At 36.0% G+C, this 24,781-nt stretch overlaps 1 protein-coding gene across 1 annotated transcript in view; it reads right to left on the reverse strand.

The window, feature by feature from the left end:
• LOC150082463 (CD109 antigen-like) overlaps window positions 1-24,781 on the reverse strand; it is a 424,736-nt gene that overhangs the window by 225,867 nt on the left and 174,088 nt on the right. The window contains exons 10-13 of the mRNA XM_090377518.1: window positions 22,949-23,173; window positions 13,449-13,679; window positions 10,980-11,093; window positions 747-809 (exon numbers count right to left, since the gene is read on the reverse strand). Coding sequence (XP_090233644.1) covers window positions 747-809; window positions 10,980-11,093; window positions 13,449-13,679; window positions 22,949-23,173 — 633 coding nt within the window. The remainder of the gene's footprint in view (window positions 1-746; window positions 810-10,979; window positions 11,094-13,448; window positions 13,680-22,948; window positions 23,174-24,781) is intronic.

Below are 24,781 nucleotides of genomic sequence, written 5' to 3' on the forward strand. Positions count from 1 at the left end.
AGGCACATGAGAAGTGATCTGATTGAGGCGTATAAGGCCTTGAATGGGTTGAGCAAGCTCAATGCTGATGGGATTCTTCCTCTTGCTGAGATTAAGAACCTGAGGAGGCATAGATTCAAATTGAGGAAAGACAGTTGTAGAATAGATGTGCAGAAATTCTGCAACAACAGAAGTTGGTAGCTTAAATAAATTTAAGGCTAAGCTGGACAAACATTTGCAGTGAATAGATGGGTGAAATGGGAGGGTTTTTTTATTTTTATTTTGCCTGATGCTGAATAAGCTTGCTTTCTTGCATCATTTGCCTCAACTAATGCTAACGCTAAAAAATAAATTGTAATCAATTGTCCTTAATCTGATAATAATAAAAAATATATCATTTTTTTCATATTTTATTCAGAAAACATAAAAAAGATTTTTAAAAATCTGTTTGCTAAAAAAATGGATGAGTTTTAACACAGCATACAGGAGTTACTAAAGGATATACATAATTAGCCAGGCTGCAAAGGAATTGATATAGTATTGTATTGTAGGCCTGCACTATTTTTAACCAATTCTAAAAATGTTATATATTTCTGATAAGAAACACTACTCTAGAAGTCATTACTAAAAATGTTGTTTTTTGTTTTATATCCCATTTAATTAATATAATGAGGAAGTAAATATGTAAAATAGTTGAAATTTTAAAATATTTATTAAAATTCCATAATACATTAATAGTCTGAGTGAATAATTAAAAATTCACTTACCACATAAGAAAAGTTTTCAACAAAGTAGTCAGCTCTCACATGGAAAATGATATATTCTCCTACCTAAAGTAAGGAAAAACCAGATAGGACATATGTATACTAATCAAAGTTAAAAATTATTCCAAAAGAAATTGTAATTGTATAATTTATACATAACTATATTTATATACAACTGTATAATTACATTATTTAAGATATGTAAGTGTACCCACACATATAAATACAGTGAATTATAAAAATAATAGATGATTTTCATACTGCAATTAAAGAAGGAAATTATTCAGACGGTATACCTTAAAATACTCAAATGTTCAAAATATTCAAATACTCAGTGTTTTTTAAAACATATTCCATGGAGCCCAACATCTCTGTAAAGATCTAAAGCAGCTTTTCAAACTTTTTTTGACTGCAGATCCTTCTGTAGATCTGTCTTCCACAGAATACTTTTGAAAGTCTAAATCTTTTGCAGAATCCTAACATCTTTAAAAATTAACAATATCATTAAACGCAGTAATACATATACAAATAAAATAAAAAATCAATGATAAAAAAATGATGAACATTTGCAGAACACACTTTGAAAACACTATCTGAATAATCTTGGATACTTCTAATCTGTTAATCTATATTTCCAATACATCTCAAAAAAATTTATATCAGAATTTTTTTCTACCTTATTTTTCCTTCTTTCTTTTATAAAAAAATAAAAAACAAACAAAAAAGATCATAAAATATCCTCTCTCTCTCTCTCTCTCTCTCTCTCTCTCTCTCTCTCTCTTCTTTCTCTCTCTCTCTCTCTCTCTCTCTCTCTCTCTCTCTTTCTCTCTCTCTCTCTCTCTCATTAAAAATCTTATGAAACCCCAACAAGTTCTCAATGAATCCAGTTTGAAATCTTATGAACTAAAAGCTTCCACCAAGTGAAAAAGCAAAATATTTTTTATATAAATATTTTTTGGCATTTTCACATATGATCTAAGAAGAAAGTGTCTATGTATTTGCCCTGATTTAAAAATTACAAATCAATAACTATGGGTAAGCTTATGTTGAAAGAAACAATTATTCCTCAATGCAGTGTCTTCTCAAATACTTCACCAGAACTCCTCTTTGCCATTATCAGCTGTTTGTATTTTTTTTTATTTTTTTTTTTTGTGAAATATTATTTGTTTAGATATATAGATTTAGTCTACCACAGTGTGACAGACCAAAACTGCATACCTACAGATTCCACAATACAATTCTGTAATGCAAGTTAACATGATTGGAGAGAGTCTTGGAGAGCACAGGGTAATTCATAAATATGTTACCACTGTAATGGGGAAAAAAAGTAGACATAAGGATCAATCTGGTGTATGCAACAATTTGTTGCACAACAGTTCAGTATATGAGACAATTTAGTGCATGACATTTTGCTGTATATGAAAATTTGGTGAAAGAAAATTGGTAGCTACAACAATTCGGTACATCAGAGATCATACAACAAATGTCCTACAGCAAACTGATGTGGACTCAGAGTCTGAACCCCAGTTTAATCTCAACAAGCCTAGCTCAGGAGATGGGGGGGGGGACTCCTCCAGGTTGTGTAGCATCAGAATATCATCAATATATAAAAATGAACCAATTTTACATCTCCAACACTAAACTTTGTCAATAACTTGCATTTTATATTAAACTGTCTAAAGAAATGGAAGAGAAATTGTTGAAATTAAACATAAGAAAGGTATCTGGTGTGTATGGGATCACCAATTATATTAAGTGAGGCAGTGAAGGAAGTAAGCAAACCCTTAGCCATAATTATAAGAGCATACTTGGATTCAGGGGAGATCTCCACAGACTGCAGATGTGAAAATGAATTATCAATTCACAAAGGGAGGTAGGGTCAGGAGGTGACACAAGCAATTACAGATGTGTTAATTCAACTTCTGCTCCACGGAGTCACTGGTAAAAGAAGTAATGAAGGATCATCTAGACAAAGCCACAATTATACTTCAGACACAGCATGGGTTTGTTAAGAGGAAATCTTGTTTGACAAATATGATTGAATACTACGATGTCACAAAGGAACTTGATACAAAAAATAATTCTGATATCATATACTTGGATTTCAGGAAAGCTTTTAATACTGTTGCACATGGAAGATTGCTGTACAAATTGGAGAGGTATGGCATTAAGGGTAAGTTGCTACAATGGATAAAGGGATGGTTCAGTGGGAGATGACAGAGAGTGGTAATCAATGGACACTGCTCTTTAAGGACTAATGTTATTGGTGGAATCCCCCACGGTTTGGTGTTGGGCCTACTGTTGTTTTCTATATTTATCAATGATATTGATGAAGGCATATCAGGCTCAATGTCCAATTTTTCAGATGATACAAAGGTTGGCAAGGTGTTTAATGACAATAATTAGCATTAGCATTAGCATTAGTAGAGGCATATGATGCAAGAAAGCAAGCTTATTCAGCATCAGCCAAAAAAAAAGAAAAAAAAAAACAACCACTACTCCCATTTCACCCCTCAATTCGTTCGAAATACCTGTCCAGCTGAGCCTTAAATTTGTTTAGGCTATCAACTTCAACAACAAGCGATGGAAGTCTATTCCACAAACCAACTACCCGCTGGCTAAAGGCGAATTTCCGCACATCTATCCGACATCCGTCCTTCCTCAATTTGAATTTATGCCCTCTCAGGTGATCATTCTGAGCAAGAGGAAGAATTCCATCGGCACTGAGCATGCTCAAGCCATTCAAAGCCTTGTACACCTCTATCAGATCACCTCGGCGATGCCTAGTCTCCAGGCTCTGTAATTTGCAAAACTTAAGCCTTTCTTCGTAAGAGCAACCCTTTGTTCCATTCACTAATCTTGTTGCCCTTCTCTGTACTCGTTCCAGCAGCTCTACATCCTTCTTGAAATGAGGCCTCCAGACCTGTATACAGTACTCAAGGTGTGGCCTGACCAATGCCTTATACAAGGGAACAATCACATCCCTGTCCCTGCTAGAAAAATTCCTGTATATCATTGACAAGACACCATGAGCTACTCTTGCAGCTCGTCTGCACTGCTCAGAGAACTTCATATCTGCCTGCACAATTACCCCCAGGTCCTTTTCATTCTCTACCACTGTCAGCGTAGTACCACAGAGTTGATACGTTGATCTGGGGTTACTGTTTCCCATATGTAGTACTTTACATTTGTCAATGTTAAACTTCATTTGCCACCTCTCAGCCCATCTGCTCAACCTTTCCAGATCCTGTTGCAGCAGCATAGTATCAGTAGTGTCCTTAACAACCCTGCCAACCTTTGTATCGTCTGCAAACTTGGACATTAAGCCTGATACACCATCATCAATATCATTTATAAATACAGAAAACAACAATGGACCCAACACTGAACCCTGAGGAACTCCACTAATAACATTAGTCCACGTTGAGCAGTGTCCATTGATTACCACTCTCTGTCTTCTGCCACTCAACCATCCCTTTATCCATAGCAGCAATTTGCCTCGAATGCCACACTTCTCCAATTTGTGCAGCAGTCTTCCATGCGCAACAGTATCAAAAGCCTTTCTAAGATCCAAATATATAATATCAAAGTTATTCCCTGCATCCAGTTCTTTTGTGACTACATCATAGTATCCAATCAAATTGGTCAGACAAGACCTGCCCTTAACAAACCCATGCTGTGTCTGAGCTATAACTGAATTCTTGTCCAGATGATCCTGCAGTGCTTCTTTAACCAGTGCCTCCATTAATATATAATGATATTAATACATAATAAATACATTAATTTATAATAAATAATAAATAATGACAGTATGCTGCAATAGGATCTAAAAAAGTTAGGCAGATGGGCTGAGAAATGGCAATTTAAGTTTGATAAAGCAAAGTACTGAATATGGGTAACAGAAAAAGAAAAAGACCTGGGGTAATTGTGCAGTCAGATATGAAGTTCTCTGAGCAATGCAAACGGGCTGCCAGGCCAGCTCAAGGGGTTTTGTCAATGATATCTAGGAATTTTTCTAACAGGGATGAAGTGATTATCCCGTTGTATAAGACAATGGTCAGGCCACATCTTGAGTACTGCATACAGGTCAGGAGGCCTTATTTAGGAAGGATGTAGAGCTGCCAGAATGAGTACAAAGAAGGGCAACGAAACTGGGAGCAGAACAAAGGGGTGCTCTTATGAAGGAAGACTTCAGTTCTGCAAATTGTAGCATCTGGAGACTAGGCACCTGCGAGGTGATCTTATTGAGGTGTTTAAGGCTTTGAATGGAGTGAGCAATCTCAATGCTGATGGGATTCTTCCTCTTGCTCAGACCACATGACACAAATTCAAATTGAGGAAGGATGGTTACAGAATGGATGTGTGTAAGTTTGCCTTTAGCCAGCGGGTGTTTGATTGCTGGAACAAACTTCCATCTGCCGATTTGGAAGTTGATTACTTAAATAAATTCAAAGAAGAACTAGACAAACTATTGGAGAGAATGAATAGGTGAAATGGGAGGTGTTATGTTTTTTTTTGGCTGATGCTTTATAAGCTTGCTGTCTTGCATCATTTGCCATTGCTAATGCTAAAATTACAAAATAAGGCTAATAAGGGGCAGCCTACCTCATGTTTGATCTAAATAATATTACAATGCCTCTTGCAATCCTCACTGTAGATTAACCATTTTAATACAAACTCCTTTATTATCCTTTGTGTATGTCTTTCTGAAATTTGAAAGAGAAGATTTTTATGTATTTTGTCATATGTTATTTCAAGATCAACAAATCCTAAATACAGGTTCGCATGATAATTCCATGGGTTTCTTATACTTTGTCTTAGTCCAATTACTTTATTCTGGCATCCTTGGTTTGGCTAAAAAAACCTGTCTGATTTAGGTTATCTATTCAACAAGATTTCTAATATTATTTTCTAAGATATTTGTCTAGATTTCACAAGGTACACTAAGGAGTAAAATTGCTTTGTGATTTCCACATTCAGCTTTATTTTCCATTTTATATAATGATACAATTAATGCCTTGCTCCAATCTTTTGCCTACATATCCTTCAGAAAATGGATCCCCTATAAACCCTTGTAGTGGTGTATAAGATCCTTTTCAATAATGATACAGCCACTCCCCGACTTACGTAAGGGTTGCATCCCTTATAAACCCTTGTAGTGGTGTATAAGATCCTTTTCTATAATGCTACAGCCACTCCCCGACTTACGTAAGGGTTGCATTCCATGGAACTCTACGTAAGTCAGATTTCTCTAAATGCTTATGCAGCACTCGCAAATTTGATTGAAGCAAAAGAGAAATGTTCAATGAACATGTAAATAGAATTATTTATTTAATTTTTTTATCTCGTGTGCAGGAAAAATTTCAAAAGTGTACAAAATTACAAAAACTTCAAAATTATAAAATTAAAAAAGAGAGAGGGGCTATGGAGATTTAGAAAGGGTTTTTTCCAACACATCACAAAATTTATTAGCAGCTGCAGAATTGGCACTGGTGACTTCACTGCATACTTTAATGTTTTGGAAACCAGCACGATGCTTGAACTTATTAAATCACCCATTTCTTGCCACGAACTTGGCTTGGGGTTCGCTGTACTTATCCTTAGAGGGGAACAGGCATTCTGTGTGCTATCAGACACTCAGTCTAAAACACATATGGATCCAATATCTTTCTATTTCAGAAGATTTAGGAGGAGTCTGGTTGGCCTGCCTCCCTAAAATCCACTCATGCACACCTTCTCGATGTTAAGCCCTGTTACATCACTTAGGTGGCAACAAACATGTAGAGTGGTTCTCTTCAAGATGCCTGGTCAGTGTGAAGAGGAAAAGACCATACCCTCCAGCACATAACAGCACAATGAAACAAATGACCCTCAGTCCCCAGCAGCTTTCACTCCCCCTCTTATGGCAGCAAGAGGATCATAGTGAAAGCAGAGGGTGCTAAGAATCTCTAGGTATGACCAGGCTACCATGCACGGAAACTGAACCTGGCCTGCTACAACGTAAGATCGTTCATCGGTGAAGACAGGATATTAGAGCTGGAAAATGAATTAGAAAAGGTGAATTGGAATATCATCGGTTTGGCTGAAACAAGATGAAGAAATGAATCACTTATAAGTTTATCAAGTGGAAATCTGCTGTACACCAATCGAAACAGTGAAAGGGGCAAAGGTGGAGTTGGCTTTCTGGTCCATAAAGATATAAAAAAAAACATTTTGGAATTCAAAAGTACATCACTAAGGGTGTCAAGACTCGGGGTTTCTAAGAGGTGCAAGCTAAAGGTTATAATGATTTATGCACCAACGTCGAACCATGATGATGAAGAGGTTGAAGTAATGTACACAGAAATTGAGAGTCTTTCAGATGAGCAGAAAACACACTACACTATCATTACGGGGGACTTCAATGCTAAGGTTGGAAAGAGGAAAAACAGCGCAGAAAGGGGACCTATACGAAATTTTTGAATTGGTAAAAGAAATGAAAGAGGTGAAAGACTTGTGGAATTTGCAGAATCTTGAGGACTGTCAGTAATGAACACTTTTTTTTCAAGAAAAGGGTGAACAGAAAGTGGACATGGAAGAGCCCAAATGGATTAACAACTAATGAAATCAACTTCATCCTCACTAACAGAAGATATATTGTGAATGATGTTACCATCCTGAACAAAGTAAATGTTGGAAGTGATCACAGAATGGTAAGATGCACACTTGATATAGATGTAAGAAAAGAAAGGAAAAAACTGACTCGAGTAAAGAGAAAGATATGAAGGTCTTTGAGATAGCAGAAGAGGAAAAAAGCAGTATGTACTGGAACTTAAGAACAAGTTTGAGCTTCTGCAGACTACTCAGGACCAAAATATCGACGAGGAATATTACAACTTTCTAAAAGTGATAAATCCCAAAAAACCTATAGGTAAAAAGAAATCCGAAGGAGAAAAACATAAAGAGCAAGATAAACACTGACAAGGATAAAATTGAGTATACTGAGTTATGCAAAGCCATTAGAAAGAGACTCAGAGAGGACATAAGAAGATTTAACACAAGAAAAGTAGAACAAGCATTAAGGGAAAACAAAGGACTTAAATCAGCAGCCATGAGCAGTAATACAGAAAGACAAATGATACTGAAACGGAAGAACAGCGATGGTATACTTATAAATAGCAGAGAAGGCATAATTCAAATAGCAGAAGACTACTATAGAGAATTATAAAAGTTGTTGTTGTTGTTATTTGGTTTTTAGGAGCATTAGCAACTAAGGCCATATTGCTCTGGAGATATGCGGTGGTCATTCCCTGACCTTTCCATATCCTCCGTATTTGGTGGTCACGGGCTCGAACCCCAGTCTAATCAAGAAGCGTGTGCTATGCACTGCTGCTCCTGCTCACCTGGCTATGAATTATAAAAGGAGCGAGTGAATGATGCCAGAGATGGGTGAAGATGGATCGCAAATTAGTAACACATATGACATACCTGATATCTTTCCTGATGAGGTAGAACATGCGTTGAAGAAAATAAAGAATCGGAAAGTTACAGGAGAAGATGAAGTTACTGTAGAGTTGTTAAAATTAGGAGGAAGAGACATGACACAAAAAATGGCAAGACTCTTCACAAAATGCATTAGAAAAGGTGTGATGCCTAAGGAGTGGAATAATGCAATCATAGTTTTGCTGCATAAGAAAGGAGATAAATCAGAAATTGGAAATTATAGGCCAATTAGCTTGTAATCCCACGTCTAGTTGTTCATAAGGGTCATTACTAACAGATTAGAAAGCATACTTGTTGAGAATCAACCGAAAGAGCAAGCTGGCTTTAGAACAGGATTCTCAACTATGGATCACCTTCACGTAATATCACAGCTAATGGAGAAAGAAAATGAATATAAAACACCATTATGCCTGGAATTTGTGGATAATGAAAAGCCATTTGACTCCATACAGCATAAGGCAATGTTTCGGGCACTGGAAAGACAAGGAATACATACCCCCATATATTATGATTTTGAAGAAAATATATGAGAACACTACCTCCTTTATTAGACTAGGCAAAGACAGTAGCAAATTTAAAATTGAGAAAGGAGTTCGACAAGGAGACACAATATCTCCGAAGTTGTTTACAGCTGCCCTTGAGGAAGATTTCAGAAGATTAGACTGATCGCAGAAAGGAGTCAATGTGAATGGAGACTACCTAAACCATTTACGATTTGCAGATGATATTGTGGTCATAAACTATGATCCCAAAGAATTAGAGGAAAATCTTAATCAGTTATGCAGAGTTAGTAAGGATTTTGGACTAAATATGATTATGGTTAAAACAAAAGTAATGATGAACAAGTATACCACAGAACGGAATATAATCATTGAAGGAGCAGTAATTGAAAAGGTGGAGTCATATACTTATCTGGGACAAGTCATCAAGCTGTAATAATGATAAATGCAGCCATTTATCATTATTACAAGAGAAGTCACGAGAAGAATAAATTTTGGATGCATAGCATTCAGGAAATATTCACATACTGAGGAACAATATCCCAATTTGTCTGAAACGTAAAATAATGAACCAATGTATACTGCCCACCATGACTTATGGAAGTGAAACTTGGGCACTCACTAAAAGAATGGAAGAGAAGCTCAGAACTACACAGCAAAGAATGGAACAAATTATATTGTGAATCAGACTGTTAGATAAGAAGAGAAACACATGGATCAGACAGCAAATTCAAGTAAAGGACATTCTTATCAAAACTAAATAACTAAAATGATCTTGGGCAGGACACAGCTCGAAGACATGGTGACAGATGGACTAAGAAAATAACTGAATGGTACCCAAGAGGAGCTAGAAGAAAACCTGGAGACAACGACGGAGATGGACAGATGAAATTTACGAGTTTGTGGGTAGTAAATGGATGGCCATTGCACAAAACAGAAGGAACTGGAAAGTTGTGGAGAAGCCTTCATCCTGCAGTGGATTGAAAATGGTTTAATATAATGTACTTATCCTTAATATCTTCAAAAATGCTTCTTGCTTTTGCTTGAATGCCATTGGACTTGGGGGCACTTACTTCTGAATCTGATTTTCCATCCATATTATTAATAGCTTTTCCATCTTCGATATAGCACCTGAACGCTGTTTTGTGATCACTGATCTTAAATGCGTTGATCCTTTAACATGTTCTTTTATACACGCACTGTCCCTTTAAATAGTATTCACTGTTGAAGCAGCGAGACCTAATTCCGTGCAATAGATGATAAACTTTGTCCTGCTTCATACTTCTTAATTAATCATCTTCATTTCTAAATCAATTTTGTTTGTTTTCCTAGCACTGCCATCACTTGCACTTTCTGTTTGTCTCTTTCCCTTCACCATTGTAATAAGTAAACAGGAATGAAGAGAAGATTCTGAAAATTTATTTATGTTTTTTATATGATTGAAGATTTCAGTGAAGGGGAACTCATTTCACCATAATACCGTAATGTAAAAACCCACAGAATTCCAGTTATCGGTATTATCACAAATGCAATAAGATCGAATTTACTACCCGTTTATAATAGATTGTGCTAACAGAAAAGCCCAATAAACCGGAAAGTGCAAATTGTTTTTATTGTTTTATGGTAGTGACCTCCGGAAATGTGTTTTAGAAAAATATCAGAAAGGCGTTCAAAATTGATTCTTATAACGGAACATATGATAATGATGAAAGTGTAGTGCAATTTCCATTATAAAAATGCCCTTTTAGAGAAATAAATAGTTTAGTTATATAGCAAAAATTTCAACTTCTGAGGCCTTCGAATGAATTACCAAAAAAAAACTAACAAGAAAACCAATGTGTTATCGGGTTCACATTACAATATTTTCATGATACCTCCATTTTGCACGGAAACGTATTTTGCATTCCTATGGGATATAAAATGATGTTTCCATGATGTTTTTAAGTTTGCACCGGCTGGAAAAAAACTTATGTAAAGTCGAATTTCCATAAATTGAGTATTACAAAGCCAGGTAGTGGCTCTATAGTTGGTTATGTTTTATAGAAAAAGATCTTAGATTCTGAAAACGATCTAAGTTTCTAATGAAATTAGCTAGTATTATCTGCACCAAACATTAATTCTTTCCTGAGTTATATCTTTTGACCTCCATATTTTGGTTTGCAATTTTTAAGAAAATAATTTAGATTCAAAATATTGAATCTGTTACTTTCTCACAGCTACAGTATTGAGAAAAAATTCAACTTAAACAAATTACCTTTGGCTCTTTCGTACTGGTGGTCACTTGAAGGTGTCGTTGTGTGGTAGAATAAGTTGAATAAACTTTTAATTCTGCTCTTGCACCATCTGGTAAGTCATCTCTATAATAAGCCTAAGCAGTATATCATTAAGTATTAGATTCAGAAACATAGCAAGCTATTAAATTTGACTGTGTATTGCCCATTAAGAAAACTATGCTTAGTAAACTCAATAATGAAATGTTATATTTAACAACCATTACAAGAAAATAACTGTTAGCAGCACAGTATATTAAGTTTATAAAAAGTATGAATAAAAATTACCAAGAATGACTTTATAAGTAACTTAAAATTAAGCTTGCCAACTAATTGCTTTTGTCAACTTTCAAAGTAGGTCTCTTAGGCAGCCTACACAAAGCCATTCATTCTCTTCTATAATGATTGGAAGCATTTCTAGACCTGATTTAATCAAATTAGAGATGGGCAGAATACACCTTAATTCAATATTTTGAGAGATATAGAAATGCATAAAAACTTATTGTTCTGTGAAAAAAGATGAAAAATGTGATACAGTATTCATTGGTAGTTTTGTCATTATTGATGAAGGCATCACCTTATTTTGAACATTCTTCAATGACCTTTCTAGTCATAACTTTTTAAACTGGAAATTTCAGCACAATATGTGAATGAGTGGAGAGAAAGAGAAAGGGGGGAGGAAATAACATTAATTACTTAAATGGCCAATTTGGATAATATGAATAATTTTAAGGAAGAATTAGACAAATTATTAGAAGGTTCGTCAGTTATAAATAAATAAATAAATAAGATCTTTATTGTATAGTTCACCGGTACACGCAGGTACCACGACCATACAATACCCTTCACGGCACCATGCCAGGGGTTAACAAACGGCAGTTTGTTAACCCCTGGGGAAAGTGCAATGGGGAAAGTTACTTCCCTTTCCCCATTGCACGGGCTTCATACTGATGAACTGATGGACATGCAGATAAGGTGGGTAGCATTTTTTTTTTCTTTCTTTTCTGGCTGATGCTTTGTAAGCTTGCTTCCTTACATCATTTGTTGATACTAATACCAATTTGATCCATTTGCTAAAGCTATCACATAACTGAGAAGAGGTAAGCTGAAGCGAAAAACTCATTTACATAAGAGAATATCTCTTATGTAAATACAGTTATTAGCAAATTAGTCAATATATTTTTTTTATGATATATTTTTTTATTTGGTAGTTGTTGGCGCATTGGCTTCTGTGGCCATAATGCACCTCCCAAGGTTTTTGCAGTACTTTGATCAAAGCACGAGGCAGGAATCGAACCCGTGACCTTTGGGTTGCCAGGCAGGCACTTTACCCACCCGGCTAGCCCGGTCAGCTAGTCAATATATGTGTTTCATGCATATATATTGACATACAATATGATGTTATTGTACTGACATCATATAGTCAGTGTTCATAGTTCAGAGTCAAAATTATTACTCATACAAGTTAGAATGTTTTTTTCAGTATTCTTTAGACATTCATTTTTGAATGATGTACAAATTGGCTGCAGCAAGTCATTTCATGTAAAGCGAGTTAAATGATGGTGGTGCTTACTGGTGGGAGGGTTATACAGAAAGTGACTAAGGCCACCACAATGGATTCAGGTATTCAGGAATACTGCTTTGAATGATAACATAAGGGTGCCAAAACTGGGTATGCTGATACCTAGGACTTTTAAGAATGCACAGCTTTTGTAATTGAAATAGACACCAAGCCATATTTAAAGTGAACCATACTTTATTTCTATTTCCTCAAATCCTATATAGGAGAATTTCATAATACAGTTAATTTTAGAGAACACATTGAAATTATTTTCAGATTTAATAATTAATGTTAGTACTGGCAACAAAGTGCAAGGAAGCACTGCTTCCCTGCACCTTGGTTCCATGTAACAAAGATAATGAAAAGAAGTCACATCTCAAATGTTTTTTTTAATGCTACGACTAGAATAATGCATTTATTTTACAATTTATTTTTTAATGCTATCTGCAAATGAATTTGTTTATATAACTCCAAGAGTATAAATATTATGTGATTAGTAAATAAGACATTAAATTTAATGTCTGAGATAACCATTCTTATTTCAAGTTTTTAACTTGATAATTTTGCATTGCTTGTCATGGTGAAGCTTTAGTCATAATCAAAAAAGAGGAAACCAACATTCTGAGTTATGACTGAACTCCAGTCTATTCCCCAGCTGATTATGACTCACTCCCCCCATCCCCAGTCTACTGCCAAAATTGAGCACTGATTACTACAAAATTTTCCATTTTACAGAATCAGAGGTGTATGCTCCTGATTCTCTAAAATATAATTTTATATGTTATAGTATAAAAAATGACTACAGATCAATTATTACAAATGTTATTGATTTATAGAAATGTTTAATCTGTTTATAAATATAAAGTTTCTGAATTATTTCATTAATACTGACCTCCAATGTCATAAACTTAACATTGTTAACTTGCTCTTTAGTGCCAATTTCACTTAACAAATCAATGGTCACTTCCCAAAGTCCAGGAGATATAGAAGACATCTTTTCTAATCTTGTTGCTAGCCTTCGACTGCCACCTCCATGAAACTGAACAGATGGTGTGATCTGAATTTTGTGATTATCTAAACGCCATGATGGAAGAGGTGAACCATCCTGGTATGATATTGCAACCTAAGTGGAATAGTAAAAAAAATTCATTGAAGATGTTTGTTCAAGGGTTTTTGAAACTAAAGAAACTACTGTACAAGAGAAAACCAACTTTGTGAACAGAGATTTGAGAGGGGGGGAAGAGAGAGAAAAGGGGAGGGATTTGTTGCTGCATCAAAAATCTTATAAAACTAAACTTAAAGCATTATTTTGGGAGATGAATGGTGGTAAGGCAAATAAACAGGAGGGTAGGCAGTTCATGACAGTTTTTTTAAAGGTGCTGCTGCGAAGACAGCACCTACACACTGAAGTAGCGAAGCAGGATTCTTCACAAAATGTTTGTAAAAGGGAAACATCTCAACCTTCATCATATCAATGATGTATGCAGGGGCACTGGTTGAGGCCACATTATAGGAGCTGGGGATATTCTTGCTGTGCATAGGCCATAGTACCATATAGGCCATATTGTACACCATATCCAAAAATTTCATTACTTCATACACATTCCCTTCACCTTTCCTTTACTATTGGATGCATCATGAATAGTCAAACTAACAGAACAAACTTATCTAAAAAAAGACCTAAAACTCCCAAATGTTTCCTTGTTCATTTCGCAAATATACATGGTCCTTGAGGATGTAACAATTCTCTCAGGTATGTCAAGCTGGACTTGCTACCTGGGGGTCTAAAATGTTAATGGAACTGACATTCAGGTGACTCAATTCAAGTGGACTGAATTTCGATGAAGCACAGTTGGTCTGTAACAGCCAAATCCTCTGCTTGTACTTTTTTGATGGTGGGACTGTTAGTAACCCTAGGTACCACCATGTGCAAGTCCTGAAATACAGCACCTAGAAGGTGACCACCCAGGTGTGAACCAATGTAAGCAGAAGTCAAGGTGTGGCACCCACATGACATAGAGGAATGCCACCCCCTCTGTGTTACCAGGCAACACTAGGTGGTAGAAAACTTACATCTAATAAGAACCCATGTTTAGGCTCCAGAGAAAAGCTCTGGTAACCCCTCATTTCTTCCATCATGCAGTATGACTTAAGTCTTTTGGGTTTATGATAGATATCATGGCAAGGTCTAATCATCCTTACTTTTCAAGTGTACAGCTCTAAAATGGTGTTCACAGGTGAACAGCTAGATAGTCCACCAGACCGAACCTATTCGTAAAAATCTCTAGGAGGCTTCCGGATCAGCTAGTGTATAATCTCACTGCCTCTACTCTGCAGGATAGTGACTGGAGGGAGTCTGAGTAGTATCTATGGGGGGGGCGGGAATTGGCAAAGCCACATTATGTCGAGAAGCCGGGTTTATTCTTTCCACATGTACGCCATATCCACAAATTACATTACTTCTAATAACAACATGTCCTCCACACCTTTTTGCACTACTGAATACACCATGAATTGTCAAACTAATTGAAAAAATTTATCTGTGAAAAGATTTAAACCTCCAAACACTGCCTTGTTCATTTGGCAAATGTACATGGTATCAGTTCCAATCACAATGACGTCCATTTCCACTTACAGACTGCCAAACCACACTTACTTTTTCTGACTAAATCCCAATTTAGCTCATCTTAGTGGTCCTAATTATGTGCTATACAATTCCTTTCACTTCAAAGGTGGCATATCTCCACTGTGATATTCCCTATCAAAGACAGTAATTTGTAATCTCCTCTTTTTAATTTTCTCTGGCTTAAAATCTCTCTACCCCCATTTTGTCCAATTCATCTGTTGCCTCTATTGATCTCCCAATTCCACTAACCACTTTAACTTTTTGATTTCCTTTCTTTGAAATTCAACTTTCTCAAATCCAACTCATAACAGTAAAGTAAATTTCCTTGGCAATTTTAATGTTCATAATTCCAGCTGGTTTCTATTTTCTAGTCAAGCGGACCCAGCTGGTTGAAATGTCAAGATTTATGCAATTACTTGCACAGATTGTTAATTTACTAATCAGAATACCAAATAGTCCTAACAGCCAACACGCTTGATTTTTTTCTCACAAACAACCCTTCTAAGTACACAATCAAAGTGAGTGGTCCTCTAGGCACTATCAGATTACAACTTGGTGATGGCCTTTTCTCCAATGGAGCCTTTCTCTCATGGCAATTCTGACTCATGCTGAGAATGGCCATGAGATTTCTCTTCTTCTTTTTCTTGGTTGGATTACTGTTTCTAATCTTCTGATGTCAATATTTGCTTAGATCATGTCAGTGAAATTATTCTTGTAAGAATGAAATCCTTTATTCCACACTCCATCTTAAAATCTGTTCCTTTATCTAAACCTTGGTTTGCAATAAATGTGCTAAGGCTGTTTAAAATAAGAATGTTGCATATAGTGAAATTGGCTTGTATGAACCACAGGAGCTCACATCTTGTGAGTATGGGCTTGGCACACCCAGGTCCTGAGCTGGATATCATCATTCTTCTTTTTCTTGGTGATTCCCTTCTACTTCTTTCTCTCTCTCTCTCTCTCTCTCTCTCTCTCGGCAAATTTTTTTTTTTTTTGGCTGGTGCAGCATAAGCCTTGGGCTTCCTTACACCATATGGCTGGTAATAATAATAATAATAATAATAATAATAATAATACACATCTCCAGGTTAATTTAAAATTGTTGCGTAATCTTGCAACAATTTTAAAGCAGTTATTAATTAGTCCAAACTAGATTTCGAATAAGATAAGAGTAGAAAACTTGCTTCTTGTCCAAATGGTAGTTAAGCATTCCGGTGTTTTGCAAAAGCTATTGGCCGCAACTTTTTCCCAGCTCTTATTCTCACCTCTGTTCAAACCAGATTGTTCTATTGCCACTTCAGCTAAAGATAAAGCTAATCTGCTGGCATTCTACTTTTCTTCTAACTTGTGTATTAATGACCTTGGTAAACCACCTCCTACCATTCCCAGTACACTCCATTCAATACCTCTGTGATCTTCCGTCAAAAGGATGTCAGAAGAATTTTGAACAGTCTTTATGCAAAGAAAGTGCCAGGTCCTGATGGTATTTCTCCACTTGTTTTCAAAATCTGTGATCCTGAACTTATTCCTGTTTCAGCCAGTTCCTAAACAGGATGAAAAATCCCTCCCTCCCTCTCATCGATTATCATCCTATTGCACTTCTATTCTTTTCAAAGTAATGGAGAAATCTAATAATGCCAACTTTTAAAATATCTAGAAACCTTCCACCTGACTACGGATCACCAGGTAGGATTCTGTCAGTGTCGATTCACTGATGATACACTGGCTTATGTTACCTGTTACCCATTAATGGACAATTTACCAGTGGGATATACTTAAAGATGTAACGATCATCAGGGGTAAAGGGAAGAGTTTTTGCTTTCGTAAAGGTGACTAATGTAGTCTCAGAGATATTTTAGGTTCTATACAATGGGACCAACCGATGATGTTATCAACAGCAAATTCTAAATGGGAAGCATTCAAGGAAGTAATCTTGGAAGCTACTAGGCATTTTGTTCCAACTAAGAAATATTGCTATAGGTTCAGGCCCAAATGGAAGTCAGATGAACTAATGAGACTTGCGGCAGAGAAGAAAAATGCATGGGATGCACATAAATTATCAGGCGACACAGAAGCTTATGATAGATACAAGCTAGTTTGTAATCAAGTCACAAAGGAAGTGGCAAGCGAAGGCAGATTATGAAAAATCTTTGGCAAAGGATACAAAGAAAAACAGCAAAGACTTCTTTACTTATATAAACTCTAAAAGGAAGGGTATGAATCAGACTGGTCCACTTAATATCAATGGTTTGACTGTAGATGATCATTCTCAGATAGCTGCCAAACTAAATGAGTATTTTGCATCTACATTCACACATGAGGAGTTATTCAAGGAGGAGAGGGTCAGATGTTTATCAAACTCTAACAGGGAGTTAAGTGATTTTGTAATAATTGAGAGCAAAGTGGAGAAAAAATTGTTGAAGTTAAACACAAGAAAGGCACCTGAGGTAGATGGGATCTATCCAGTTATATTAAAGGAGGCAGCAAAGGAAGTAAGCAAATCCTTAGCCATAATTATGAGAGCATCCTTGGACTCGGGGGAAGTCCCCACGGACTGGAGATGTGCAAATGTATTACCAATTCACAAAGGGGGTTCAAAAGGTGTCACAAGTAACTATAGACCTTAGTTTGATTTCTGTTCTGGGGAAAATAATGGAGTCACTGGTAAAAGAAGCATTGCAGGATCATCTAGACAAGACCACAGTAATAGTTAAGACACAGCACAGGTTTGTTAAAGGGAGGCCTTGTCTGACCAATTTGATTGGATACTATGAAGTGGTCACAAACAAACTAGATGCAAAAAATAATTTTGATATAATATAGTTGGATTTCAGGAAAGCTTTTCATACTGTTGCACATGGAAGACTACTGTACAAATTGGAGCAGTATGGCATTAAGGCAAGTTGCTACAATGGATAAAAGGATGGTTGAGTGGGAGAAGACAGAGAGTAATGGTCAATGGGTACTGCTCTACGCAGACTAATGTTATTATTGGTGTCCGTCAGGGTTTGGTGTTGGGCCCATTGTTGTTTTGTATATTTATCAATATTATTGATGAAGGTATATCAAGCATAATGTCAACGTTTGCAGATGATACAATGGTTGGCATGGTTGGTAATAATAGTAATGACAGTATGCTGTTGCAACAGGATCTGGAAAAGTTGGGCAAATGGGCTGAGAAGTGGCAACTGAAGTTTAACATTGACAAATGCAAAGTACTGCATATGGATAGAAGTAACCCCAGAGAAACGTACCAACTATGTGGTGTTACACTCAGGGTAGTGGAGAATGAAAGAGACCTTGGGGTAATTGTGCAGTCAGATATGAAGTTTTCTGAGCAGTGCAGACAGGCTGCCAGAGTAGGTCATGGGGTATTTTCAATGATATACAGGAATTTTGTGACGAGCAAGGATAAGCAAGTGATTAACCCCTTGTATAAGGCAATGGTCAGGCCACACCTTGAGTACTGCATACAGGTCTGGAGGCCTCATTTTAGGAAGGATATATTGTTGCTAGAATGAGTACAGAGAAGGGCAACAAGACTGGTGAAGGGAACAAAGGGGTGCTCTTATGAAGAAAGGCTTAAGTTCTGCAAATTGCAGCTTCTGGAGACTAGGCACCTGCGAGGCAATCTGCTTGAGGTTTATAAGGCCTTGAATGTATTCAGCAGGCTTAATACTGATGGGATTCTTTCTCTTGCTCAGATTACAAACCTGAGGGGGCATAGATTCAAACTGAGGAAAGACAGTTGTAGAATAGATGTGTGGAAGTTTGCCTTTAGCCAGCGGGTGGTTGATTGCTGGAACAAGCAACCATCTGTTGTGGTGGAGGTTGATAGCTTAAATAAATTCAAGGTAGAACTAGACAAACATTTAGAATAAATGGATCAGTGAAATGGGAAGGGTTTTTTTTTTTTTTTTGGGTGATGCTGTATAAGCTTGCTTTCTTGCATCATGTGCCTTTACTAATGCTAATGCTCCAGTGGATGTAAATGTTACAATTTTATCCTAAAGGTGATGGCCACTTTATAGATGGCAATGCAACAGCACATCATGCAAGAATGGTTTTGAGAACACAACTCAGGTTTCCACTATATTCACCTGATCTCAATCCCATTGAGAATGTGTGGGATATGCTGGAGAAAGCTATTTGGAAACAAAGCCCTTTTCCTTCATTTTTCAGCAATCGATATGTGATATTTTGCTGGAAGAATAGTTACAATAAGACCAAAACACACTAAACTCCTTACAGAATACATGCCTCACCTCATATTTGCTATTATTTGAAACAAGTGAGTGGATGGATGAAATGAGAGCGAGTGGAGGGAGCAAGTGGATGATGGGTGAAATGAGAAGGAGTTTTTTTTTTTTTTTGGCTGATGCTATATAAGCTTGCTTTCATACATCATGTGCCTTTACTAATGTTAACACAAAGGCAGCCCAATTCAATACTAACAATGGAATGTAATGGAAATGTGAGACGGAAATGACACAAATGACATCACATCCTAAATGATGCTAACTCAGTCACTAACATTGATTTGGTAAAGTAGCAGGTATGAGCATAAAATATCTCAATCATATTTCTTATGAGTGTGCTGACGTAGTCTCAATGTCACAATCATACTATTCTACAAATGGATTTCGCTAACCCCTTCCAAGCCAAGAATATTTTTACATAAAACATCTTTCGTGTGTGAGGGTACATGTGCTTTAATTTTTTTTGGCAAGTGTGTATATAGACAATGTTAAACAACAACCCATAAAAAATATTTTTTAAATAGCCTTATTTGTAGTGGTAAAATGATGCAGAAGAGCAAACTTATACAATGTCAGAAAAAATATAAAAATAGAAAATTTTACTCCTTTATTTGCATATTCCTTTTAGCAATACAGTAATCCTCACTAATCCCGATTAATCTGGGGAAAGTTCATCTGGATTAAGCAATAATCCGGATTAGTGAAGCAAAAGATAGCCCTAAAAGACAAAAAAAACTTAGAACACAAATAAATGGAAAATTTAATGATAGGTAGTGCTGATGAAAATAAATTTAAAAAATATTACTGTAGAGCCTTTATTTAAAAACTATAAAAAGACAACACATTTATCCATTGATAGAAGACTCAGAAGTTGTACAGCAGACTCTTGATAATTTGGGCAGATGGGCTAAGAAGTGGCAACTGAAGTTTAACCTTGACAAATGCAAAGTACTGCATATGGGTAGAAGTAACCCCAGAGAAACGTACCAATTGTGTGGTACTACATTTAAGGTGGTAGAAAATGAAAGAGACCTGGGAGTAATTGTGTAGGCAGATATGAAGTTTTCTGAGCAATGCAGACAGGCTGCTAGGGCAGGTCATGGGGTTTTGTCAATGATATATAGGGATTTTGTTAGCAGGGAAAAGGAGGTGATTATCCCTCTGTATAAGGCAATGGTCAGGCCACGCCTTGATTACTGCGTAGAGGTCTGGAGGCCTCATTTTAGGAAGGATATAGATTTACTTGAGCGTGTACAGAGAAGGGCAACAAGATTGGTGAGGGGAATGAAGGTATCCTCTTACCACGAGAGGCTTAAGTTCTGCAAGTTGCAGTGGCTGGAGACTAGACACCTGCGCGGTGATCTGATTGAGGTATATAAGGCCTTGAATGGGTTGAGCACGCTGAATTCTGATGGGATCCTTCCATTTGTTCAGATTACGAACCTAAGGGAGCATAAATTCAAATTAAGAAAGGACAGATGTAGAATAGATGTGCAGAAATTTGCCTTTAGCCAGCGGGTGGTTAATTGCTGGAAGAAACTTCCATCTGTCGTTGTGGAAGTTGATAGGTTGAATAAATTTAAGGTGGAACTGGACAGGCATTTGGAGGGAATGGTGTGATTTTTTTTTTTGGCTGATGCTGCATAAGCTCATACACTTGCTTTCTTGCATCACATGCCACTACTACTACTACTACTTCTTCAAGACTCCAAAATAAAAAAAAAAATACATCCACTGAAAATCATAAAATTCAAGTAATAAATAGAATGGGCATAAACAAATGTTTTACAAGTCATATATAAGTGAAAAGAAGCGCATTATAAGTCGTGATTGGGAGATGAATGTACCAATTATTTTCTGCAACTTGTCTTCAAACCCTCTGCCAAAAAAAAAACAATGGAAAGAGAACAAATGTTTAGTTTTTTTTACTACATCGCATGGATTGTTGTGTTCCATTGCACCACAAGTAGACAAATTTTGTTTCGTTATTTATATCAGTGTGTCAGAGTGTCAAAATTTTTTTACGGTAAATATTTTTTTGTTTAGAAATCGTGAAAATCGGGTAAGCTCAAAAGAGCTCTGCTTTCAAAAACTTGAAATTATACAAAAGTTTGAAAATGGTGCATCCATTAAATCTTTAAGGAACCATTATAATGTTGGTAACCAAACCATACGTGAAATCGTAAAAAATAAAGGGAAGCTCTTAGATTTTGCGGGCACATCTGATAGCATTTAAAGGCATGACTTTCAGAAAAATGATGAAACATTCTATACACCTCAACAAGGCAACGGTGTTGTGGTTTAGCCAACAATTATATAAACCCATAATACATAAAATATGTTAAATTATGTACATATATATGTATAAAGAGGTATGCAAATGAAGCGATGTAAGCAATAACACCCGTCCGACTCAGAGTCAACAATAATACTGAACAACATGCAAGACAATGTGATGTATATTCCATCTCTCTCTCTCTCACTCTCTCTCTCTCTCTCTCTCTCTCTCTCTCTCTCTCTCTCTCTCTCTCTCTGTGAGGTCAGAGTGACTCATCTGCCTTCCTAAATCCCTTGTGTCTTTCCAAGTGAAATATCGATTAACTGACATCTGGATTAACTGTAACCGGATTAGAGGGGGTTTATTGTACTTCTTTATAATTATTCTAGCTTTCTATTTCCAAACACTAGGTGGAAGTTTATTCTAAAATTAATTACTCTTTGGCTGAAAGAAAATTTCCACAAATCTATCCAGCAATTATCCTGTTTTCAATTTAAATTTATATCTCCCTTCCATATGTGTATGTTGTCTGAGAAACAGTAAAGATGCTATCGACATCTTTATTCTCTCATTCTTCCTTACTCTTTCTATTTTTACCTTTTAGAGACTCAACTACTTCAATTATGTCACAACACTGATACTGAGTTTCCAAATGCGGCAATTTACAGAACCTCAGTCATCTTTGGTAAGAATATCCTTTTGTGTTTCCAACTAAACTCATGCTCTTCTTTGCACCCATTCCAATAGGTCTATGTCCCTCCTAGAGGTGGGACATAGACTTATTGATATTCCCAAGTGGTATTCAGGATGTAGCCTTACTATTTCCTTATACAATGGGATAATCACCTCTTTGTACCTGATGGCAAATTGCCTGTATATAATCAACAGACCCAATGATATGTTCTAGCAGCCTGTCTACACTTCTCAGAGAAGTTCATGTCAAACTGTGCAAATGTCCCTAGGTCTTTTTAACTTATCAACCACTTAGAGTTTGGTGCTACACAAACAATATTATGATTGTATGACGGCCAAGGCACCCCCTATACATCCAAGCTTAAGCCTCGGGTTTAAGCTTGGCTGTATAGGGGTGCCTTGGCCACCATACTCTTGTCCTAGCACTGATACACATATATATATAAAAAAATGTTCGAATCTTTGCACATCTCTGAAATAAATTTCATTTTTTGCTATTACTTTACCACTATCAATTACAAAAATACATTACTCACATAAGCTTTGAAAGGCATAACAGGTTTAAACACTTGTGGATTATTTCCCAAGAACTGTAACTTAATGCTAGAACTGAAGATCATTGACTGAGAAAAGCCACTTTCTATTAAATTTAAATAGCGGTCACCCACATATGCTGTTACAGTAATTCTGGACTTATCAAGTTGGGGAATTAATTTCTGTAGTTCTTGAATTGGAAATCTGAACTCCATAAAACCATCAAACTGAAAAACAAAAGAAAGATATCAGTTTTTAATGAACCATAAACTTCATATAGGGATATGCTGCATAAACTTCCTAATGATATTTGAATATAGTCTTTATTATAAAGCATTTCTTGATTGATAAAGCAGAATTATGGTGGCAAATAAAAGGTACAAATATTTTCAGCTCAATGTATAATTACATTGAGTTGAAATTATACGTTACAATGTATAACTTACATTACAATTATACATTACAGTACATTACAATGTATAATTACTTACTTTTTTTCTCTTATCTCAAAAAAATCTACACAGATAAGATGCAAAATTAAGTAATGTTATTTGAAAATTTCTGAATATTCTATACAACAACCATAACATGGCACATATATAAGTTAAACAGATAAAAAAGAAAGTCCTAAACAAACCCTATACATTTTCAAAATGTATGACTATGCATGGAGTTCTGATTTTTTACCTATTACACATATTATTAAAATCATTTTACTCAGTTTATTACATAATTAAACAATAAAGTATTATGAAATCAAATACAGTACAAATAGGAATTAACTTCATTTGCTCTAGCGTAACAAAGGGATATAATGTTTCATTAAAAAAAAAAACAAGGATTCGTTGAAAGGAAGAAAAGTAATTAGTTTAAATTATTTATTAATATTAATCTTGAAAAATATTTTATTCTATTCTTTTGCATAGTTTGAAAATATATGAACAAAAGGGAGAATCAAATCGAGAATACAAAAATATGGTAAGCTCATGGAAAACATATGACTGGCAGGCGATTTTCATGATAATTTATATTTCAGTTCTTTTAAAACGACTTTTCAAGCTACCATCAGAAAATGTCCTTAAAATCAGACAAATGTCTGACTTTCGGTCATATAACTCAATAGCATTAACATTAGTAGAGGCACATGATGCAAGAAAGCAAGCTTATATTCAATTTGAATGAATTGTACTCATCAGAGTCATCAGGCCTATAGCAAACTCCTATCCTTATTTTTGATTTCCCAGTGCTTATGTCACTCCAAACTGACTCAACATTGCACTGTCCACCCATGTCAACTGGATGCACTTCTTTTGATTTTATGTTTTTCTTAATTAACAGCATAACCCCTCCTCCCTTCCTATCCTGTCTATCCTTTCTGTACACATTGTACTCCCCAAATTCCAATTTTGCATTCCTAATATCTGAGTGACACCACGTCTCTGATATCTCAACAATATCTGCCTTGGATGTCTTAACCAGCACTTCAAATTCATCAAATTTATTTACTATACTCCTAGCATTGGTGTACATGCAAGTATACATGCACCTGTTCTTACTCTAACACAGCCCATTTATTTACTTGTTTCATGACTCCCAGCAGTTACTGAAATCCCCAGCAACTTGCTTTCCAGGCTCATTCATCAATTCACCCTTGTGATCTTCTCACTTACATCATAAATGATTATGTTTGGTCCCAGTGTCCTAGGCTTGGAAAATGAGACACCCAAATGTTTTATGCGATCAATATCCTCCGGACTCTCCACCTCCATGACAACTCTATTCTCCTTCTCCACTATTTGTTGAACCTTTCTAACTCTCACCGATTTCAACATTCC

This window comes from Mastigoproctus giganteus, chromosome 7 (assembly GCF_048544385.1).
Source record: "Mastigoproctus giganteus isolate SK-2022 chromosome 7, ASM4854438v1, whole genome shotgun sequence".
Lineage (NCBI taxonomy): Eukaryota > Metazoa > Arthropoda > Arachnida > Uropygi > Thelyphonidae > Mastigoproctus > Mastigoproctus giganteus.